Genomic DNA, 21830 nt, shown 5'->3' with positions numbered 1-21830 from the left:
AAGTTATATAAAGATATTTTTTGGGATAAGTTGGATTTTCATTGTGTTGGTATTGAGGAAGCAGTAGGACACAAGGGTGGCATTTGGTTTCTATCATCTATTGCTAATGCTTCTTGTGTGGTTATTGACCAAATTGACCAATGTATCACAGTGAAAGTGAGTGTGGGTAACTTAGTTTGGCTTTGTAGTGCAGTGTATGGGAGTCCTCAATTCGAAAAAAGATGTATGCTTTGGGATCATTTGCGTTCTATTAATTCAAGCCATAATGGACCGTGGATGGCCGTTGGTGATTTTAATGAGATTGTGACACCAGATGAGAGTACAGGTGCTTATTTTTCTTCTCACAGAGCTAGTCTATTAGCTACTACTCTAGATGACTGTGAGCTCTTTGATCTTAAAGTGACTGGTAGGAGATATACTTGGTATAGAGCAGTTCAGGCTGGCAGGGACTTGGCTAAAAAGTTGGATAGAGCTCTAGTTAATGAGGCATGGATGACAATATTTCCTGAGGATTATTTTGAAATTCTTAGCAGGCTTCATTCTGATCATTGTCCTATTTTAGTTCGTTGTCATGGTGGCCCCAGAGTGAAAGGTTCTCGTCCTTTTAGGTTTCAAGCTGCGTGGGCAACACATCCTTCTTATAAACATGTTATTAGTAAGGCTTGGAATCAAGAGTTTGGAGGCGTTACTGAAAGGCTTAAGATAGTTCAACAGGCTTCTTTAACTCAAAGATTTTTGGAAATATTTTTATGCGAAAAAATAAGCTAGAATATCAGATTGATCAAATTCAACGGTGTTTGGAGGTTACCGATGTGTTAACTCTGAGAATTAAAGAAGATGAACTGAGGGAAGATTACAATAGGCTTTTATTGCAAGAGGAACTTTTTTGGTACCAGAAATCTAGAGAACAGTGGGTCAAGTATGGGGATAGAAATACTAAATTCTTTCATCTTTAGACTTCGGTGCGTAGAAACCATAATAGAGTACATGGATTATATGTTAGAGATGGGTCTTGGTCTACTGATCCAGATATTCTCCAGGAAGAAGCCCTCTCATTTTTCAAGAATCTCTTTGGTACAACGGAAGAGGTTGAGGTTGATTGTTTAGGCGATGTTCCGATGCCCACTCTAAGCACCGAGGCTTGTGCTAGGTTAATTGACCCTATCTCTTTTGCGGAAGTCAAGTCAGCAGTATTCAGTATGAGCCCTTTTAAGGCTCCTGGTCCAGATGGCTTTCAAGCTTATTTTTTTAAAGAATATTGGGAGATAGTAGGCACTGAGATTTGGAATATTGTCCGGAGTGTTTTTTTGGGAGAGTACTTAAATCCTAGCATCATGGAAACTCTGATTGTGCTTATTCCTAAAATTGATGACCCTACCTTTATGAAGGATTTCAGGCCTATTAGCTTGTGTAATGTTGTTTATAAAATTATCACCAAAGTATTGACTAATCGACTTCGGCCTTTTCTTCCAGATATTGTTAGTCCTTTACAAGGAGGTTTTATTCCGGGTCGTGGTGCTTCTGATAATATTATTGTGGCCCAAGAAATTCTGAATTTCATGAAGCACACAAAATCCAAGAAAGGTACTCTTGCTTTTAAAATTGATCTTGAAAAAGCTTATGATAGGGTGGATTGGAGGTTTTTGGAGAGTACTCTCATTGCTTTTGGTTTTTCTATCATCACTGTTAATTTGATTATGAATTGTGTCCGTGCATCATCTCTTTCTATTATGTGGAATGGGAATAGATTGGATAATTTTGCTCCTAGAAGGGGGCTTAGACAGGGCGATCCAATGTCTCCTTACTTATTTGTGCTTTGTATGGAAAGACTTGCTTGCTATATATCTCATAAGGTGGTCGAGGGTGTGTGGAAACCAGTTTCTGTCACTAGGGGTGGCCCAAAATTTTCTCATTTGATGTTTGCAGATGATTTCTTACTTTTCTGTCAGGCTACAAAAAGTCAGGTCCAAATGGTCATGCATTCTCTTAACATTTTTTGCAAGGCATCTGGCATGAAAGTGAATCTTGAAAAGTCTAAAGCTTTTTGTTCTAAAAATGTGACTGCTCGTAGAAGAGATATTTTTACTAGTGTTTCTTCAATACGTTTTACTTTGGACTTAGGAAGATATCTTTAACCTTAATCATTCTCGTACCAGTAGGGCTTCTTTTCATTCGGTGATTGAGAAGGTGAGGGGAAGATTAGCTAATTGGAAAGGAAGGCTTCTAAATAAAGCAGGGAGACTTTGCCTGATCAATTCTGTTGCAGCATCAATTCCTGTCTATCATATGTAGGTATCTTTTTTTCCAAATTGGGTTTGCGATAAATTGTCTTCTATGATGAGACAGTTCCTTTGGAAATGTCAAGTTGATGCTAGAGGTCTTTCTCTTGTTAATTGGAGGACCGTGATCACTCCAAAGAAATTTGGTGGCCTGGGTGTTAGAGATCCTGCGTGTGTTAATATATCTTTACTTGGTAAATTGGTTTGGCAACTTTTTCATTGTCAGGACAAGCCTTGGGTTGCTCTATTGAGGGCGAAGTATCTGAGGAATGAGGGAGTTTTAGATCGCCCTGTCCCTTGCAATGCTTCTCATATTTGGAAGAGTATCTCAAAGGCTTTTGGTGCTCTTAAGGATGCCTTCTCTTAGTACGTTGGGTCACTTGATCAATCTTTTTGGTTTGACAATTGGAGTATTGAGGGCCCAATTGCTCAAGATGTCCCTTTTGTACATATATCTGACTCTGATTTAACTATTAGAGACGTTTGGAAAGATGGTCAATGGAATCTTCATGATATTTTCTCTATCATTCCAGAAGATGTCAAACAACGTTTGAATGCTTATAATCCAGATTTAAATGCTGGAGAGAGTTCGGGTTGGTCGTGGGGTGTGGTATCTTCTAGACTTTATTCAGGTAGGAGTGGGTACAGTTGGCTAGCCAAAAGAAAGTTTGACTGGAATGAGCATGATAATTGGTTGTGGGTATGGCGATTGCATATTCCTGAGAAGTACAAGTTCTTGATTTGGCTCAGTCTTCATAATGCTATTCCTACGGCAGAGTTTCGTTTGGGTCGTGGCTTAGCTTTATCTAGCACCTGTCATCGGTGTCAGAATGGTTCTGAATTCATTCTTCATTGTCTTCGGGAGTGCCCTAGTGCCAAGGAGGTCTGGAACCTTTTAGGCCTGTATTCAGATAACTCGAATTTACGTGATTGGCTCTACAGAGGTGCAAGGAGTAGAGATGTTTTTCTTTTCTTTTCGACCATCTGGTGGATTTGGAGAAGCAGAAATCATGACTTATTTAATATAGATGATTCTTGGAGTGCTAGTAAAGTGGTGAGTTTGATTCGTAGTTCAGTAAGGGAGTTTCACACTATTTTTGCTATGCATCAATCTTTGTCTCCTCCTTCGCTTTGTTTGCATTGGGTTCCACCTCCAGTTCATTCTGTTAAATTGAATTGTGATGCTAGTCGTTTTGCTCCTTTTAGCTATGCTGGTTTTGGTTGTATCATTCGCAATCCTGATGGATGTTGGTTGAAAGGTTGCACTGAGAAAGTCGAAGTGTGCAGTGTTCTTTTTGCTGAATTGTTTACAATTTGGAGAGGTTTACTTCTTGCTTGGGAGAGTGGATTTCGTGAGGTTATTTGTGAAACAGACTGTTTAGAAGCTCTTTTCTTGGTAAACCAAAGAATGCTTGGTAAGGATATTCCAAAATGGGATTTGGCAAAGCATATACAGGAGATTATGAATTGGAATTTGAGAGTCTCTATTCTTTTAATTCAGAGGAATGCAAATAGTGTTGCAGATTGTATGGCTAAAGCGGCTGCTTCTGGCGCGGACATTCACTCGAATTGGAGCCAACCATGGAGTGAGCTTCAACATCTAATAGATTTAGATATGAACCTAGCCAATTAATTTGGTTTTGTCTCTTTTTTTTTTTCTTTCTTTTTTATTTAGTCACAAAAAAAATTTATATAAAGATATTTTATAAACGAAAGTCAAACCAGGACAATTTGATAATATTTGAAGCCAATCAATTAAAAAAACGTGATTTGATATACAAATAATTAAAAAGATTTTAATTATTTCATAAAAGTCTTATTTCTTTTAAGATTTTTTTCATTTTTCTATTGGATTAATAATTAAAATATTCTTAAAAAATTACATGCAAATTAATTAGATTTCTAAAAGAATAGAGGTTTTAAATTTGCTAATATTAAATTAAATTAGTCCTTTTATGAATTAATTAAATGACGATAAATAGCAAAATACGTCAAAACACTTTATCATCATGTAATAAGAAATGGCAAATGATTAATCTGACATATAATTAAATTTTTTAATAACTAATTTGAAACGTCTAAATTTCAATAATCAAATTGATCCAGGAGTAATCGGATCAATTCAACTATTAACCTTTTTCTGTCATTAATAAGTGTTATTGAAAGCCTATTAACATTTTCTATTTGATAAACAGAAAGAAAACCTTAGGTAATCACAACGCACTCGTTTACCCCATCCAGCTCTTGTTTAGTCCATTCAAACATCCGAAGAGCTTCAAAGTGAAAATGAAATTGATATTTTTTGTTCTTCCAATTTGTCCGGAAGCTAGAGGAAGCAGCGAGTTCCTTGAGTTATGACAAGTTTCGAAGAAGTGTGGCTTATTACTTTATTGGCTTTGTATGTCTCTGGACCCCGTTTTGACCTTGAAATAGTGAAATCTCCTGATTTCCACTCGCATGGAAATTATGTGTGACCGTTCGATATAAGGTGCACCTGACTTAAAATTTAAAAAAAAATAATATTATCTAATACAAATTAGGTTTTTTTAATATTTTTTATATTATATTAGTAAATTTTAGAAGGATAAGGGCTGTGTTCTCCGCCAACAGTACTTGGAAGTTACAACTTACAACGGTGGAATTTAAAAAAGAGGTAAATTTTAATTCCAGCATGAAGTAAGCTCTCGTTGCAGTTCGTACATTCTGGATATGTCGCATTGTCCACTACTCCACTTCTCTATTTATTTTATCAGGAATGCTAGGAGCATCAATTTTTGTATTTTGTAATTATTATTTAATTATCAATAGTATTTTTAATGGTGTGAGATTAAATTCAATAGTATAAAATTATTTAATTTTCTTTTAATGATAAAATGCTGACCAACTTTTTAAAAAATTGTTGCCCCAGCAACTTTTTCTTTTCCTTACTGCAGACGGCACTCCGTATGAAGTCAATTTATGGCTTATGCTGGACACACTCCATCTTCAATCACAGAATTCAAATGCAATCTTCAAATTCATAATTAAATACTTCTTCTTCTGATTCATAATTAAATACTTCTTCTGATCCCATGGCCCAAATTAAAGAGAATGGATCCTTTTAGTTTTTTTTTTTTAATTGTTTAGTAAATTGTAATTTTTCAACTTATACTTATTAAATAAAATCAAAAGAAAACATGTAAAAAAAATATTAAATAGTGAAAGATCATATTTTATTAAATAATTGAAAAAAAAAATTTATTATTCGATGTATAAGACCTTACGACATGGTCCCGCATACCATAAACCAACCACCATAATTGCTACCCGTTGAAAATCAAATTTAAAATGGATTTTTGTTCTGTGTTGTTAAGAAATCAGAACTAAATTGCCATTTTTTTATTATCAAAATCAAATTTTGGTTAGGACACTTTGGGGTTAGGTTATTAGGTAAGCACAATTAGAACTACTTAGGTAAACCCGCTATTATGGTATAAAGACATAGGGTTTAATTGAGTATCATTTAGACATTTAGTTGTTAATTTTTTTTAAGTGTGTTTAGTTAAATTTTAGTAGTAAAAATATTAGAAAAATTAAAAAAAAATATTTTAGAAGTTACAATTTAAAGTTTGTTTGAGGGAGCTTTTATGAAAAGATTTTTTTAAGTAATTTTTTTTAAAAGGTCTTTAAAAAAATAAAATAATTTTATATTGGGTAAAGTACTAAATTGGTCCCTTACGCTTTGGGTGTAATTCTGTTTTGGTCTTTAAGGTTTAAAGTGTTCTATTTGAATCCAAAAAAGTTTCATTTAGCTTCAATTTAGTCCCACTGGAGGTCAAAGATAAATAATTAACGAAATGTCCTACATGACAGCAGTATAAGAACAAGGTCGATAATCTAAAGAATAAGTACAAGTTCTAGAGGCACAAAATCAACCGTGGATGCTTCAATACATTTATTTATCATTTTTCTTATAATTAAAATGAAATATTTTCTATAAAACTAAAAAAAAATGTTAAATACATATATTTATGCATCCACAGTTGATTTTGTGCCTCTGGAGCTTGTACCTATTCTCCAAATTATCGACCTTGTTCTTATATTGCTATCATGTAGGACATTTCGTTAATTATTGAAACTTTTTTGGATTCAAATAGGACAATTTAAACCTTAAAGACCAAAACAAGATTACACCCAAACGTAGGAGACTAATTTAGTACTTTACCCTTTTATATTTAGATATCTTATATAAAAATATAATTTTATTTGACAATTATATTTGGGTACAACAATGTAAAAATATTTTTTTGTTTATGTATTATGTTAAAAATATCTTTTTTTTAAAGTAAAAAAGATCTATTAAAAAAAGATGTAAATTATAATTTAAAAAAAATAATTTTTTTAGTACTTTTAATGTTATTACTAAAATATTTTCAAACAAACTTAAAAATAAAAAATAATATATTTTTTATTAAAAAAATATCTTTTTTAACAAGTTAATAACACCCAAACAAACTTTTACATTTTTTTTCTAAAAGAGATTTTTATTAAAGATATTTTTAATATGATAAATAAATCAAAAATATTTTTATATTATTGTACTCAAATATAATTATTAAATAAAAAAATATTTTTATATAAAATATTTTAAATATAAAATTACTTTTATTTTTTTAAAATATCTTTTAAAAATACTAACTTAAAAAAGATCTTTTTATAAAAATTCATTCAAATAAATCCATATTTTCACAACATACAATATGAAGATTCATGCGGATGAGAATAATTTGTTAATTATTAAATGAAAAAAACAATATATTTTCCCACTAAAATATGGTATTTATATTTTTTATTAATAATACTTGAAATAAATACAATTTCTTTGCATAAGATTTATATGGATTATAGCATTATACATTTTTATCAGCCGTATTTTCATTTTTCCATTTAACTCACCACAAAAAGGCAACTTTATATCTATACAAGAGATTTTTTTTTTCTTTTTGAAGTTATGAAGTAAAGATACTTTTCGGTCACAACGCATGAAGACATTCGTCCGACACGCGTGTTTTTCGCGTCCAAATGTATTCTGTCTTAAAAAATAAAAAAAAAATCGTTCGAACGCGGTCCAGACATTGCCGGATACGACCCGAATAGTATTTTAAAAAGTTCACTTCAGTTTTACGTTTTGACAAAAAATGCATTGTTTTGGTAAGTAAAAAACTTAACTTTTCACCTCTACTCCCAGACTCGTCTCTGGCTCCACATCCACTCACCCTCTCTTCATCACTGCCGGTCTGCCGCCACCTCCAGTCGTTGCTTCCACCTCCGGTCGTCATCGCCGTGGGTGTTCGTCGTCCCTATCCACACCCACTCACTCTCAATCTCAGCATCTCCTCTTCACTGCCGCCACTTCTGCGGTGTTTGTCAACGTTGTTCACTGCCGTTCGCCGTCTCTCTGGTCGCCACTTCTGCCGTGCTTGTCATCTCCTCTTTACATTTATTGTTTATAACTTTTATTTATAAGTGAAGATAATTGAATTATTACTAATTTTTGCTTAACCACTAATTATATAGGTATTATAGCCACCAATGATTGAGGGAAGATCCTACACGAGTTTCTCCTTATCAAGATATTGAGATCACTAATGAGAGAATTAAATGCTTGAAGAGGTATTTTTCTGATGAAGAAGAGAGGAGAAAAGTAAACATTGAATTTGCAAGCTTTTCTAATGGTAGAGGTGTCTTTGATGATTATGACTCTGTGAATGATAGAGGCATAGTTGATGCAAAATCTTGGTGGCTAATTCATGGTGGTAAAGCAAAACTTCTTCAACCAATTGCTCTTAGGCTACTAGGGCAACCATCTTCATCTTCTTGTTATGAAAAGAATTGGAGCACTTATTCTTTTATCCATTCCCTAAAAAGAAACAAGTTGAAGCCTAAATGTGCAGAAAATTTAGTATTTGTCCACACTAATCTTCGTCTTCTTTCAAGAAAAACTCCACAATACAATAAAGGAGAAACTACGATGTGGGATATTGCTGGAGATACTTTTTCACCAATTGATGAAGAAAATGGTGTTCTTGAAGTTGCTCACCTTTCTCTTGATGAACCGGAGTTGAAAAGAGTGACTTCTTCTAATGATGAAGATATCAGCCATATATGATGGAGAAATAATATGATTTTAGATAACTTTTTTTTGTGTACATGTGATGTACAAAACTCTTACTATCTCTATTAAGACATAGGAATTTAGGATTTTATATTTTGAATACCTATACATTTTAAGAAAAAAATGCATATCATATGGTTGTTTTTAAAAATATTTATTAGTTTAATATTAAGGAATATATTATATTATTAATATATGCGTGTCCCCGTGTCCGAAAACTTTTTAAAATTCGCGTGTCGCGTGTCTTGTCGTGTGTCGTATCCGTGTCTGTGCTTCATAGTTTAAAACTCATGGTTCATATCACTTTTTCTCATGTGCATTTGTTGTACATTAATATTTTTTTTCTTTGATATGTGTGCTCTTTAGATTCCTTTTGAATTTTGTTTATTGTGTTAGATGAATACAAGGTAATGTGAAAAAGGATTCTGGTTTCTGAATTCTCAATTGTAAAGTCATATATATAGTATGGTTCAATCAATTGACTAAAGCTAACTAACAAATACAGTTATGATTAACTGAACTAATCTGCTACTGATGTATAATGCCTAATATCCCCCTCAAATTGGATCATACAAGTTGTATGTTTCCAATTTGGATATGAGAAAACAAAACTGAGGTGCTGGAAGGGCCTTAGTGAACACATCAGCCAGCTGATGTTTGCTTAGTACATGCACGAGTTTGACAATTCCTGCTGTAACCTTTTTCCTGATGAAGTGACAGTCAATTTTTATATGCTTGGAGTGCTCATGCAGTGCTGGATTTGTGGCCATTTGGATGGCAAAAATATTGTCACAAAATAACATGGCAGAGTTGACTTCAATATTCATGAATTTGAGGAGTGCAATGATGGAGATAATCTCATGTGATGCATTCGCCAACGCCCGATACTCAGCCTCCATAGAGCTTTGAGAAACCACATCTTACTTCTTGCTTTTCTAGGACACAAGGGAATCTCCCAGAAAGGTGCAATAACCCGTAGTGGATCTGCGAGTGTCAAGGTAGCTGCCTCAGTCAGCGTTAGAATATAGTGAGATGTTGAACTTCGAATTTGCTGAGGAAAGAATCCCTTGCCCAGGGGATGCTTTCAAATAGCGCAAGACGTGATGAATAGCATTTAAATGTGTCACTCTTGGATCAGACATGTATTGTGCAAGCTTTACCACATGCTTACCAAGGGGATGCTTTCAAATAGCGCAAGACGTGATGAACAGCATTTAAATGTGTCACTCTTGGATCAGACATGTGCTGTGCAAGCTTTACCACATGCTTACCACGTCGTTGACACATTGCCAATTCTCAAATTTCTCTGGCTCAGTGTCCAGATCTGGTTGCGGGATCGAGCTAGTGATGAAACCAAGTTTTCACTTGCCGTTGAGAGCCTTCCGCATTGCACGACCCCACGAATAGTAATTGTCTTCAGCAAGTCGCTGAGTGACGAGTATCAAACCAGGTTGAACAAAGGAAGAAAGGAAAAATGGATCTGGAATCGTGGAAGAGGCAGATCAAGAAACTGAGTTCGCCATGGATCTTTGAAGACGAAAACGATTTTGGACAGCTTCTTAGAGTTCGTGATCGAGATTGCGTGCTTCTAACGAGAACAAGGGAAAAGAATCAGGAACAAAATTGCGAAAAAAATTGTGGAAAAAAAAGGAAGACGAAGATGGGAAAAATTGCAGAAGGTGCTAGAAGGGAGAGAAAATATCTTCTGATACCATGTTAGATGAACACAAGGTAATGTGAAAAATGATTCTGATTTCTGAATTCTCAATTGTAAAGTCATACAAGTATATATATATAGGGTGTGGTTCAGTCAATTGACTAAAGCTAACTGACTAATACAGTTATGATTAACTGCAGTGTTTTCAAATAGCAGTTATGTCGACGCCATAACGGTATGGCGTGGCGGGTTTTGACCCTACCGCAATATACTGGGCGCCACGTTGGGGTTGTAACGGGGGGTGCCATGGCAGCCGCAATTGCGGTGGCGCCATGGCGGAACGCGATTCGAATGGCGGAAATAGTGGGGGTTTTCGGATTTCCCAGAAAAATCTGAGGGTGGTTTGGGCAATTTAAGAAACCTAAGTCAGATCCCACTAACCACTAACCCTAATAATCAGCCCCTCATTCAAAAACTCCCTCCTCTGCCTCTGGTGCATGAAATTGACTCTGCAATATTCGCACAGATAGACCAGCAAGTGCACCGTGTCGTCCAAGTAATACCTCAGGTGAGTGAGGGTCGATCCCACGGAGATTGTTGGTTTGAACAAGCAATGGCTACCTTATAGATCTTAGTCAGGTGGATGGAAAATATAGTTGTTGTGAAAAACGCATAAAAATAGAATAAATAAGGTGTTACTAGATAGGTGTGAAATCAGTGATGAGAGAACGGTTGAGGCTTTGGAGATGCTTCCTCCTTCTGGATCAACTTTTCTCACTGTCTACTTCAACTTCTGATGATTCATTCCATGGCAGGCTGTAAGTGACTAACGCCAGGTCAGTGGTCATTAATCTTCTCTGCTTCAGATCAAATGCCAGGTCAGTGGTCATCCAATCTGAACGGGGGTAAAGCTCTAGCAGTCCATTCCCTTGATGATCCTACTCAAAGCGCCACAGACAAGGTCGGATCTTCTGGATCAGAGAATGGTGCTTCATGATTCTAGCCTCTACCACAAAGGCCCTAATCGCCCCGTACCTCGGCTTAACTAATGTCTCCAAGTCCCTAACAATGTCGTGGATTAGCCGTCTAAGAGATGTATAATCAAGCTTGTAAGGACTCGCAAGAACCCATGTAGAATAGGGATGACGGTCAAGTTACACTCCCAATTCATTACGATGAAGAATGAAGATACATCTTAGAATGGAATCAAGCATAGATTGAAATAGAATACTGATATTATTAATCTATAAAAGTCAGCAGAGCTCCTAAACTTCACCTAGGAGGTTAGTGACTCATAGCTTACAGAAAAGTAATGAAAGGTTTGAATGGGCAAAGATGGGAGAAGAAGATCCTAAACAAGGGTGATCTCCTCCTATATATACTAATCTGATAACTAAGGATTACAGAAAATAGGATAAACTAGGTTGATAGTGCGAAAATCCACTTCTGGGCCCACTTGGTGAGTGTTTGGGCTGAGCTAAGGGTGACTCCACGAGCTAGTACCCTTCTTGGGCATTGAACGCCAGCTTTGGACTCCTTTTTGGGTGTTGGACGCCAGCTACTCCCTTTTGGACGTCCAACGCCAGGAAGAGGGTGAAGTGATGGCATTGAACGCCAATTTTGGACCTTCATTTCCAGAGCAAAGTATAAACTATTATATATTTCTGGAAATCCCTAGATGTTAGCTTTCCATAGCCATTAAGAGCACGCCATTTGAAATTCTGTAGCTCCAGAAATGCTCCTTCGAGTGAATGGAGGTCAGAATCTGACGGCATTTGCAGTCCTTTCTCTGTCTCTGAATCAGACTTTTTTAAAACTTCTCAATTTCAGCCAGAATTCACCTGAAATTATCATAAAACACACAAACTCAAAGTAGAATCCAAAAATATGAATTTTGCACTAAAACCTATGAAAACATAATAAAACTCAAACAAAACATAACAAAAACTATATGAAAATGATGACAAAAAGCGTATAAAATACCCGCTTATCAGCCTCTTCTTCGAAAAAAACCTTCTCTTCATCTCTGTGACGCTGATTTCTGAGCCACGCTGCCACCCATTGCCGCCGCTCGTCGCGCCGCCCGTCGCCGCCACTGCTGGTGGCACCGATCATCACTGATGCTCATTACCTGCTCATCACTGCTAGTTTGTACAATGTGTTTCATCTTCTCTGGTCCTATTTTTTTCTTTTCTCTCTTCCCTGTTGCCCCTTCTTTACTAATAATCAGTGTAGAACTTCTCTTCTTCCAATTTTTTTCCCATTCGGACTTCAATTCACTATGTCCACTTCTAGACAAGCCCTTGATTTTAATGCTCCTACCCCTGCCTCTGCTGGTCCTACTGTTGGTACTGTCCCTGTTGGTCCCGCAGCTCCTTTTCGTTCTAATAGAGTTGACCCAGGCTAAAAATATATTAGTACTGTAGAAGAAGAAAATACTAATGACACTGTATGTAATTTTTGTGGAAAATTATGAAAGGAGGCATCACACTGGTAAAAGAGTACTTAATGATCAAGCCTGGAAACATTGCTGGATGTAAGATGATCCTAAAAGATGTTATTGCTGAATTATGGGAGTATTACAATCAGAAAAAGAATCGAGGAAGACAAAGTGCCACACTAGAAAGCACCGAAGAACAGAGTGTCAATGCTAGGGAACTTGACTTAGAGAGTTTGGGGTTCGAATTGTCGGAGGAAGATACTCAATGGATTGATGAACCTCATAATCCAGCTCCAATGGCAGCAGCTAGAGGGGGGTGCAAGTAGTGCTAGCAAGGGTGCAACTAGCATGAGAGGTCCAATAGACTTGTTTGTTAGAAGACCTGAAACTGCCATTGCAAGAAACAAAAGAGAGAAATTGAGGCAGCAAAACATCAAGGAAGTATGTAATAAGGAAGCAGTTCGTAGAGTTCATCGATACATAGCACGGTGGTTCTACCAAGCTGGGATTCCATTGAACCCAATAAAGTTGAAGAGTTTTCAAGAAATATTGTGGGCTGTTGGAAGCTTTGGTCCCAATTTACCTGCTCCCAGTTATCATGCTCTAAGAGGCCCACTGCTTAATGAGGAGTTGGAATACACCAAAGGATTGTTGAAGGGTCATAAAGAACAATTGAAAAAGTATGGTTGCTTTATTATGTCAGATACTTGGATGGATAAGAGGCAAAGAAGCATTATTAATTTTCTTGTTGATGATGTTGTGGAGGAAATTGGTGAGCACAACGTTGTTCAAGTTGTAACTGATAAAGTGGGAGCAATTATGTTCTTGCCAGTAAGTTGCTGATGGAGAAAAGACCAAATTTTTTTGGACCCCTTGTGCTGCCCACTGTTTGGATTTGATGCTTGAGGACATTGGGAAGTTACCATTAATTCAAAAAACCATAAAAGGGCCATTTCTTTGGTTAGCTTCACTTATAGTCACTCTAGCACGTTAGTTATGTTGAGACACTTCACAAATAACAAGGAGTTGGTAAGGCATACAGTCACCCGATTTGCCACGTCATTTCTCTCTTTGGAAAGGCTTTATGAGGAGAAAGGAAATATGAGAAGAATGTTCACTTCAGATGAATGGGCAAAGAATAAGTTGTCAAAGGAGACAAAGGGGAGGGAGACAACAAAGATTGTTATCATGCCCTCCTTTTGGAATCATGTCAAGTACATCCTTAAGATCATGGGCCCTCTTACTCGGGTGCTTAGACTTGTTGATAGGGAGAAAAAGCCACCAATGGTATATATTTATGAAACAATATTGAAGGCAAAGGAATGCATCATGAAAATATTTCTTAATGATGAGAGCAAGTACTCCGTTGCATGCAGCTGGCCATTTTCTAAATCCCGAGTTGTTTTATGATAACCCCTCGGATTGAGCTGGATTTAGAAGTTACAAAGGGGTGGTTTGAGTGCATCACTAGATTGGTGCCAAGTCAAGTGCAACAGAAGATATTGGAGGAGCAAGCACTATACAAGGTCGGCTATGGACTTTTTGGATCAGATTTTGCAAAATCTCAAAGGAAAAAGATTTCACCCGGTAAGATTGTTATAAATTTTACAAAACTTTATAAATTTAGTTCGATTAAAAGCTTAGACAAATTTATTTTAATTTTATAGCATTTTGGTGGCGGACATATGAGCATGAAGCTCCAGACATGCGAGACCTTGCTATCAATAAGATCTTGAACTTGACTTGTAGTGCTTCGGGATGTGAGCGCAATTAGAGTATATTTGAGCATATTCATACTAAGAAAAGAAATAGGCTTGATCATGAAAGGATGGAGAGTTTGGTCTTCATAAAGTATAACCAACAACTCATCGAGAGGTACAACCTTAAAGATGAAGTTGACACTATTGCACTCAATGACATTGATGAGTGTAATGAGTGGTTAGTGGGAGAAATTGGGACTGCCACCTTTTGAGATGATGATAATGTGGATGATGATGCTGATTTGGTTCATCAAGATGACAACACTTTGAGTTAGAACCTTGTGTTTGAAGCAATGGGAGGACATGAGCCTACGACAAATACTAGAAGACAATAAAATAGAAAAAGAAAAGAACCTGCAACTACAAGAGGTGGTGCAAAGGGTAGACCAAGTGGGTCTAAGGCTTCAAAAAAAGGAAAAAGAAACGCAGTAATTGTGGAAGAGGAAGAAGAACCAGAATTTAAAGATGAAGAGGATTCTGAAAATGAAGAAGAACAAGAAGAGATTCAATTCAATGATACCGAATTAGAGGATGATGAGGGGGCAAAGGGACACGATAATAATCGTGTTAATTTGGATGAATTTGATGAGATTTAGAATGTAGATGGTTTATAGTTTTTATATTTTATGTCTTCTATTTTATGACTTGCTTATGACTTTTGAATTATAATTTGAACTTGATGTTATGTTTATTTGCTAAATTTGCTACTTTATTTGCTATATTAATTGGATGTTTTATGACTACAAAGTTGCTTATATAGATATATTTTATAGTTTATTATATTTGCAATTTTTCTACATTTTTTTGTACATATGTGTATTTTTTAGGTAATTCGCCATTTACGCCATTTTTCGCAACGCCATCTGCTATAACTTTATGGCGGATTTTTGGCTCACCGTCATGAGCCGCCATCCGCGATAAAAACTATGATTAACCGACTAATTTAACTTAACTAATCTGCCACTGATGCATAATGCCTAATATTGAAAAAGAAAAACAGAAATACCGAGTCAAATCGACAAAAGCAAATATTTTGGCAACACTTCTAGAAAATTACCAAAAAAGAAAAGAAAAAATTTCTAATCCCTGATTCTACAACCAATCTCAAAAACAATAACTAATAGCAACCTTAGCAAACATTTTAACGAAGTCATTACAGAAAATAACAATTTAAAATCATCATGAATTAGTCCTCAAAAAACAGATAAGCAAAGGATTAGCACTGGCACTGGTCAGCGAGACCAGTATGTATGATCATAACAGAATCAATTTGGTTAAGAAGAACATAAGTTACGAGAACTAAAATATATATACATTATGGTCTCAGAAAACCCACTTCCCAGTTGAGAAGAACATTGAATCAAGCTTAAGGAAACAAAGTTGTGGAGACTTCCCTAAGGATAGATCCAGTTGCAAGGTCACATATATAATATGAGAAATACTAAAAGACCATCAGAATTTGTTGTTTTTAGCCATCAGTTAGCCATTAATATTGAAAAGTATCGAATAAAATATGTTGTTGAATTACTAAACTAAATGAATTGAGTTGATGGCTAAGTGATGATCAAAAATAATAAATTTTGATGCCCCTAACATTTCTCATATAATATATATCTACATAACTTGGCTGCTACGACAAAGTAAGAACCTCTATAACCCCAGTACTAACCTACTACTATATCAAGGATAAAATCACCGATAATATATTACATAGTACGAATGGAAGTGGATATTACACACATTATCTCTGTTAGCATAGACTATAACTTACAAAAATATCATAACTTCTCACTCCATTTGGTTCCATGTCACCATGTGTCAATCGCACACAGTCTTGAGCCTCTTTGCAGCTTGAACAAATCCCACAATGACCTGCAACTCGTCCATTTGCTTCAGAAGAAAAAACCACAACGTTAGGACCCCAGTAATTGCCAAATACTCGTTCAAGTACTACATCAAACTTCTGGAAGATTAATCATATACGGTGCATTCACATTTGAATGCAACGGTCCAGTTAAGAGAAAAATAACCTCAAGCCCGTTAGTTATATATTTAACCACAGCTTATTTGTCTTACATATTTTTATATTTTACTATTTAACTTCACAACAAATTTGTATATTTCTTATGGTTGAGATTCATCCAGTTAAGAGAAACTCCAGGCGATTTAGGTCCATGCAGAGTTCACTACAAAAAAACACCATCTTTGGAACAGAGTCATATTCCAATAATTACCAATGAAACAACATTTCACTGATGATTAGCAAGAGAAAAATGATTCAATCACGAAATATTTTAGGTACCTGTGACATGAAATGCCTCTGAACAACGTCTACCAGCTGCTCTTTTGATGGGTTTGGGACGGCATCCACCTAATCCATTTTAGGAGTAAGTAAACACGAGACACACTTCCAACCGCATCTTTTGCCGGGAAATTGTAACCAAAACATGTAGAGTTATGAATTTACCAGATTAAAATGTCGCCAATATCTCCACAATGCAGCCATCTCCAGCTTACTTAAATAAACCTTCTAAAGAGAAATAAATAATAAAATAAGAGATAGATAATGTTAATAAAAATATTAACGAATAATGAAATTTTACCGTGCAAAGTGGGTGGGATATAAATTATGAATAAGAAACAGTAAAGTACCGTGGACCCATTCGGCGTAGAAGCAGAAGAACCCTTAGACAGTGAATCACCAGAGAAGGACCTACTCATAGTCTTATGTGATGATCCCAATGATCTATGCATTCTGTGCCTCGATTTATGGGACTTACGTCTGTCGTCGGATGCTGATAAATCAAAGAATGCACAAATAAAGATGAGAAATTGCGGTGGGGTCAAAAAATTAAAGACACTAGAAATTTAGAAATAACTAAAAGCAAAAAGAAAAGCCACAATGGATCAAATGTTACCAAACTCCATCACTTTCTAAGCCCACGACAAGGAAGCCGAAACAAGAATTAATGTAATTAACAAATAAAATATCAAAGCCTTCCAATATGTCTATTGCTGGTTGTATGCGTGTAAGTAGGAATTACACAAGCATATTACATTACATTTATAGGAGAAGAATCTTACGAAATTGGAATTGATTTGAAATCAAATCTTTTGTTTAGAATAGATAACTAAACTCAAATTCCTTAATTTTTTTAAGGAAAAATATAGGGCACCAATATATTATCTGTCAATTTATTGTCAACAATAATTAATTATTATATTTTAAACACGTGTATAAGGAGACACATCTAGAAAATATATCTATAAAGATACTTTTATTAAACACAGCTATAAAAAAGACATTTTTGTTAGACACATCCACAAAGACACTTCCATTAAATACAGTCATAATCAAGAGTTGGCAGAAGTTGGTAGAAATACTATTAGTAACGTAGCGGGATTGTTTTTTTAAAGGATTTAGTTGGAATTGAAATAATTTAATGTCTTAAAATATTAAACAATATTTTTACAATTTAAGTATTAATATCACTCTGGCTGCCTGGGCAGGTGCTAGGCAGACCAAACCGACCACACCTGCCGCCCAAGTCAGCCGACAGGGAGGATCGGGCCAACCGTGCTAGTAACTGTGGTGGTATTTGAAAACTTCCGTGACAAATAAAAGTTAACAATATAAAATTATATCATTATATTATTTTTTAAATTAAATAAATTCTTATTCTACATCATTAATTTCAAACACAATAATTCATTTCCAATTCAATTCATTTCCAATTTCAATTCATTTCATTGCAAATCGAATCCAAAAATATTTTTTCCAAACACACTATATAAGGATATATACTTATTTGAGAGTTTTTATTAAGTTAGCCTCATAATTGAAAACACAATCCTAGTACATGCAGGCTGCAGCATGCAGTAGCTGCGAATGGAAACTTACCCATATCTGATCCATTCCAGGATAAGTTTTCAAATTCAAGGTCATTATCTTCCTCATTGCCAGTGGGTGCTTCAATCACACTAAGAGCATTCCGCTGTAGCTTCACTTCAATGCCATTTGTAAGAACCTGCATCCGTATACACCAAGCACAAAATAACAACTAGCCTTTTGGATGGTCACATAAGCAACTTTGGAATTCAAATTTCCAAAAATAGCACCGCAAATACGAGTTAGGCTGAAAAAAGTGAACTGTTTACATGATATAATAATATGAAAAGGTGATTAATAAATAAAGAAACAAAGAAAGAAAATGAAGCATTTTATTTTATTTTATAAATATATCACTTATTCTGATCCAAATAAGATAAATATATACATCTTAATTATCCACAACGAAGGAGTTCTAAATCATGATTAATAAATATATTATTTACTATTTTTTTCTATGGGAAAGAAAAAAAGAGGCCGCACAATCAGAATTCAGAAACATGCATGAACCTTTTATGAGCCAGGTATTATTTTTTCCCTTCCCCGAAAAAAAAAAAAAAAAGGGAAAAACAACAGGGGAAAAAGTCCCAAACAATTTGTCCCCTTTGGACTGAGAAAAATCTAGCATGGAATAGTATGAATCTAATTAGGAAGTAGTACAGGAAGGATGAAAAGTACTCAATTCGAAGCTAAGACCTCAAATGCAATACCAAAACTAAAGCAATGATCATTTAATTCCCCTCCTTCCATGAATAAAACCAAAGAAAACACTCAATGAACAACTGATCCCAAGAACACCTCAAAATACATCAGATCCAGCAATGAAATAAAACATGCAATAAACAACCACAGCTAATTATCAGAAATTGTAACTCAAAAGCAATACAAAAGGAATAATTATATTCAAGCAGCAACCTTTAGAAGCCAATAATAGTTGGAAGATCTCAATTGAAAAATATGTGCATGCGCTTAAATGATTCTGATTAAGAATTCATGCTGTAGGGTTTAAAAAATATGTAAACCTCATTGTACATATTTCAATGAGATAGGCACCAGAAAATCAATAGCAGATTAAGAGCAATAATTTAATTTGATCACAGATTAAAGTGGTGGCCAAATAGCAATCAAATTATGAACAAAAAAATTGATTGACACAAGACATTAATAAGAAAGAAAATGAAAACCATAAACAATGCAAAGATAAACCAGGTTAGTAACTCAAATTTAGAACCAGGCAATTGCGAATAGCAATAACCGTAACCATTGGTGAAGAGAATTTACCAGCCAATGCCAACCGCCTAGTCCAACGGCCTTCTTGACCACGCCTTGGAGACCAACGAGCACCGATTTCGTGCGGTTATTTCCGGTAACCACCACTTTCGTGTGACGAGGAAGCACCGAGAGCTCCTCCTCGCTGCTATCTCCATAGCTCTGTAACTGCGGGACGCCTCCATTCATGGAACCTTCCATTGCTTCAAGCATTTTTTTTTTCTTTCACTTTCAACTAAAACAACCAATTCAGCCAGTTAACCTGAAAATAAAATTGGACGAAACGAGCAAAATGAGAGGGAATGCTCCAAAATCAAATATCAAAATTACATTCGTACGGAAGATCGTGCGTTCCTGATGATTTGTGTGGGGATTTCAGCAGCAGAGGAGAGAGGATAGAGGAGAAATTTGGAAAATTCTGCAGAGAGAAAAACACAGGTAAAAACACACACAGAGAGAAGAGTGTGACTGATATTGTTTATTGGCTGTGTTGGAATGAATTCCAACGAGACAAAATGTTCCAATGAGAGGATGCCACGTCAGTACGGGAGGGTGGGCTCTTTAATCATGCGCTTGGAGGGAGCTGAGTTTACGCATGACCAACAAATACCAATACCACTTGCGGGTTTTGCTTTTCTCTAGTTACTGTTACTCCCTCCGCCTCAATATGTCAATTACCTTTCTCTCCCCCAAATTTGTCTCCTACTACTGCGACTATTATTTGTTTTATTTTATCCTTATCATAATCTTAATATACAAAACAAGAATGTATCCCACGTGAGAGTTTATAAATTCACAAGGATGTGATAATCTTTTGTTAAATTTGAAATGATTATAGTTATGGACGGGGTAAATTTTGTGTAGATATACACAAGACTCAACACTCAACAGTCAAGAACCTTGTGTACATAGTACTACATGCCAATTAAGAGAGTTGCTTGCTAGTGAAGGATTGTTTGTCCTTTATTAACATGAAGGACTTGAATGATATTGACACGTCAAAAATTTGAATTATTACTACCATCAAGTTGTGATTTAGTACGGCAATAATGTGTGGTGTGTGATGAACCTACAGTTACAAAGAAAAAAAGCACAGAAGTAGAAAATAGAGTGACTGGAATGGACGTATGTGAATCAAAAGGAAAAAAGAGAGAAATGCAGGAAGAGGAGTGGGGAGTGGCGATAATGTAAATACGAGAGAAATGGGAAAAAGAACAAAAGAAGTAGCGTAGAATGGAGATTGGAGAACGTAAACGGACACCAAAAATTTATGGGAGGGACCCATTTTGCACAAAAGGCTGTCCTTGCCGTCGGTGTTGTCCTATCCAGTCCAACACGGGAAATTGCAACTCACGCTCCTACCTCACTTTCACACTATCGAAATAAACATAGTAAAAGCACCCAATAATTAACTTTACCTTAAAATTTAAGTACGGGTACTAATAATTTGTTAAATAATTATGTGTGCTAATTTATCTCGTCTCTTTTTCATTTTTTCTTTGCTCTCCCGCCTTATTTCCAGCGCCAGTGCGCCTTATTTTCCCGCCACAAGAGCGAAACATGAGCCGTGGATCTAGGATGAGCATTTTGCACAATCCCAGATTCCCAGCGTTAGATTTCGATAAGAAAATACTTAAGATGGAATCATAATAATAAGGCTTGGTTTGGTAAAGCTTGTTGAAGAGGTATTTATGCTTTTTAAAAGCTCAAACTCCTCATTTTGTGTTTGGTAAATAAAAAAGATCATGTGCTTGTGCTTGCAGCTTTTAAAAGATCAGGATACTTTTGAAAGCATCTAAGATAGAGCTTTTCAAAGTTAGCTTGTGTTTTTCAAAATTTAAAAATCTAATATAATCTTATATGTTAACTAATTTTTAAATTTAATACTTGCATTTATGTCTATTATAATATTTTTAAATTTTAAAAACTATTTTACCAAATGCAATTGTTGTTGTTTGTGATTATTAAAAGCAATTTTTAATTTGATTTACCAAATATAAATGTTACAACTTTTAAAAAGACATCTTTTAAAAGTTAGCTTTTATAAGCTATTTTTGAAAAGTAAAAATTTTACTAAACTAAGCCTAAGTGAAACCCACAAGGCTGTACAGATAATAAGGAAAGGATTTTTTCAGATTTTTTTTACTCTATTATTTAGTAAAGTGTAATTTTTAGTTTATATTATATTCTTTAAGTAGAAAAAAAATATGTAAAAGAAGATATTAAATAATAAAATATTATATTTTATTAAATAATTGAAAAAAATTAAAAAATCCACTTCCTTTCCTCATAACATGTGTCATGCTACTCGTTTTTATCATTATCATCATCGTGATAACTTATAATTGAAGTTGAAAAATCTTAATAAAAATAAACTGAGAT

The 21830-nt window shown here is 35.2% G+C and overlaps 2 protein-coding genes and 1 pseudogene across 5 annotated transcripts; 2 read left to right on the top strand and 1 right to left on the bottom strand.

Annotated features, from left to right (window-relative positions):
- Positions 1 to 276: 276 nt before the first annotated feature.
- On the top strand, positions 277 to 8427 carry LOC148554008 (uncharacterized). Its single transcript, XM_088494942.1, has 7 exons — positions 277 to 714; positions 957 to 1439; positions 2122 to 2187; positions 2293 to 2645; positions 2691 to 3805; positions 7507 to 7734; positions 7892 to 8427. The coding sequence occupies exons 1-7, from the start codon at positions 277 to 279 to the stop codon at positions 8425 to 8427; spliced, it is 3219 nt and encodes a 1072-aa protein (XP_088351068.1).
- A 4451-nt stretch (positions 8428 to 12878) lies between these two features.
- Positions 12879 to 14565, top strand: LOC148554007 (uncharacterized; annotated as a pseudogene).
- Positions 14566 to 15559: 994 nt separating this feature from the next.
- On the bottom strand, positions 15560 to 20187 carry LOC107610155 (histone deacetylase complex subunit). Of its 4 annotated transcripts, none has more exons than XM_016312243.3 (7): positions 19779 to 20187; positions 19461 to 19683; positions 18192 to 18318; positions 16943 to 17085; positions 16758 to 16820; positions 16593 to 16661; positions 15560 to 16180 (listed from the first exon to the last, which is right to left on the bottom strand). In XM_016312243.3, exons 2-7 carry the CDS (start codon positions 19659 to 19661, stop codon positions 16109 to 16111), a joined length of 675 nt encoding a protein of 224 aa, XP_016167729.1. In that variant the 5' UTR covers positions 19662 to 19683; positions 19779 to 20187; the 3' UTR covers positions 15560 to 16108. The 4 variants fall into 4 exon arrangements, with proteins under 4 accessions (XP_016167729.1, XP_088349890.1, XP_016167730.1 ...); XM_088493764.1 differs by having other exon boundaries at positions 16758 to 16817; positions 19779 to 20025; XM_016312244.3 differs by having other exon boundaries at positions 16758 to 16817; positions 19461 to 19986.
- Positions 20188 to 21830: the final 1643 nt, after the last annotated feature.

This window comes from Arachis ipaensis, chromosome B7 (assembly GCF_059453495.1).
Source record: "Arachis ipaensis isolate K30076 ecotype BB chromosome B7, ASM5945349v1, whole genome shotgun sequence".
NCBI classification, from domain to species: Eukaryota; Viridiplantae; Streptophyta; class Magnoliopsida; order Fabales; family Fabaceae; genus Arachis; species Arachis ipaensis.
Note: the sequence above shows the minus strand (reverse complement) of the source record. Positions and strands in the feature narration are given on the sequence as shown.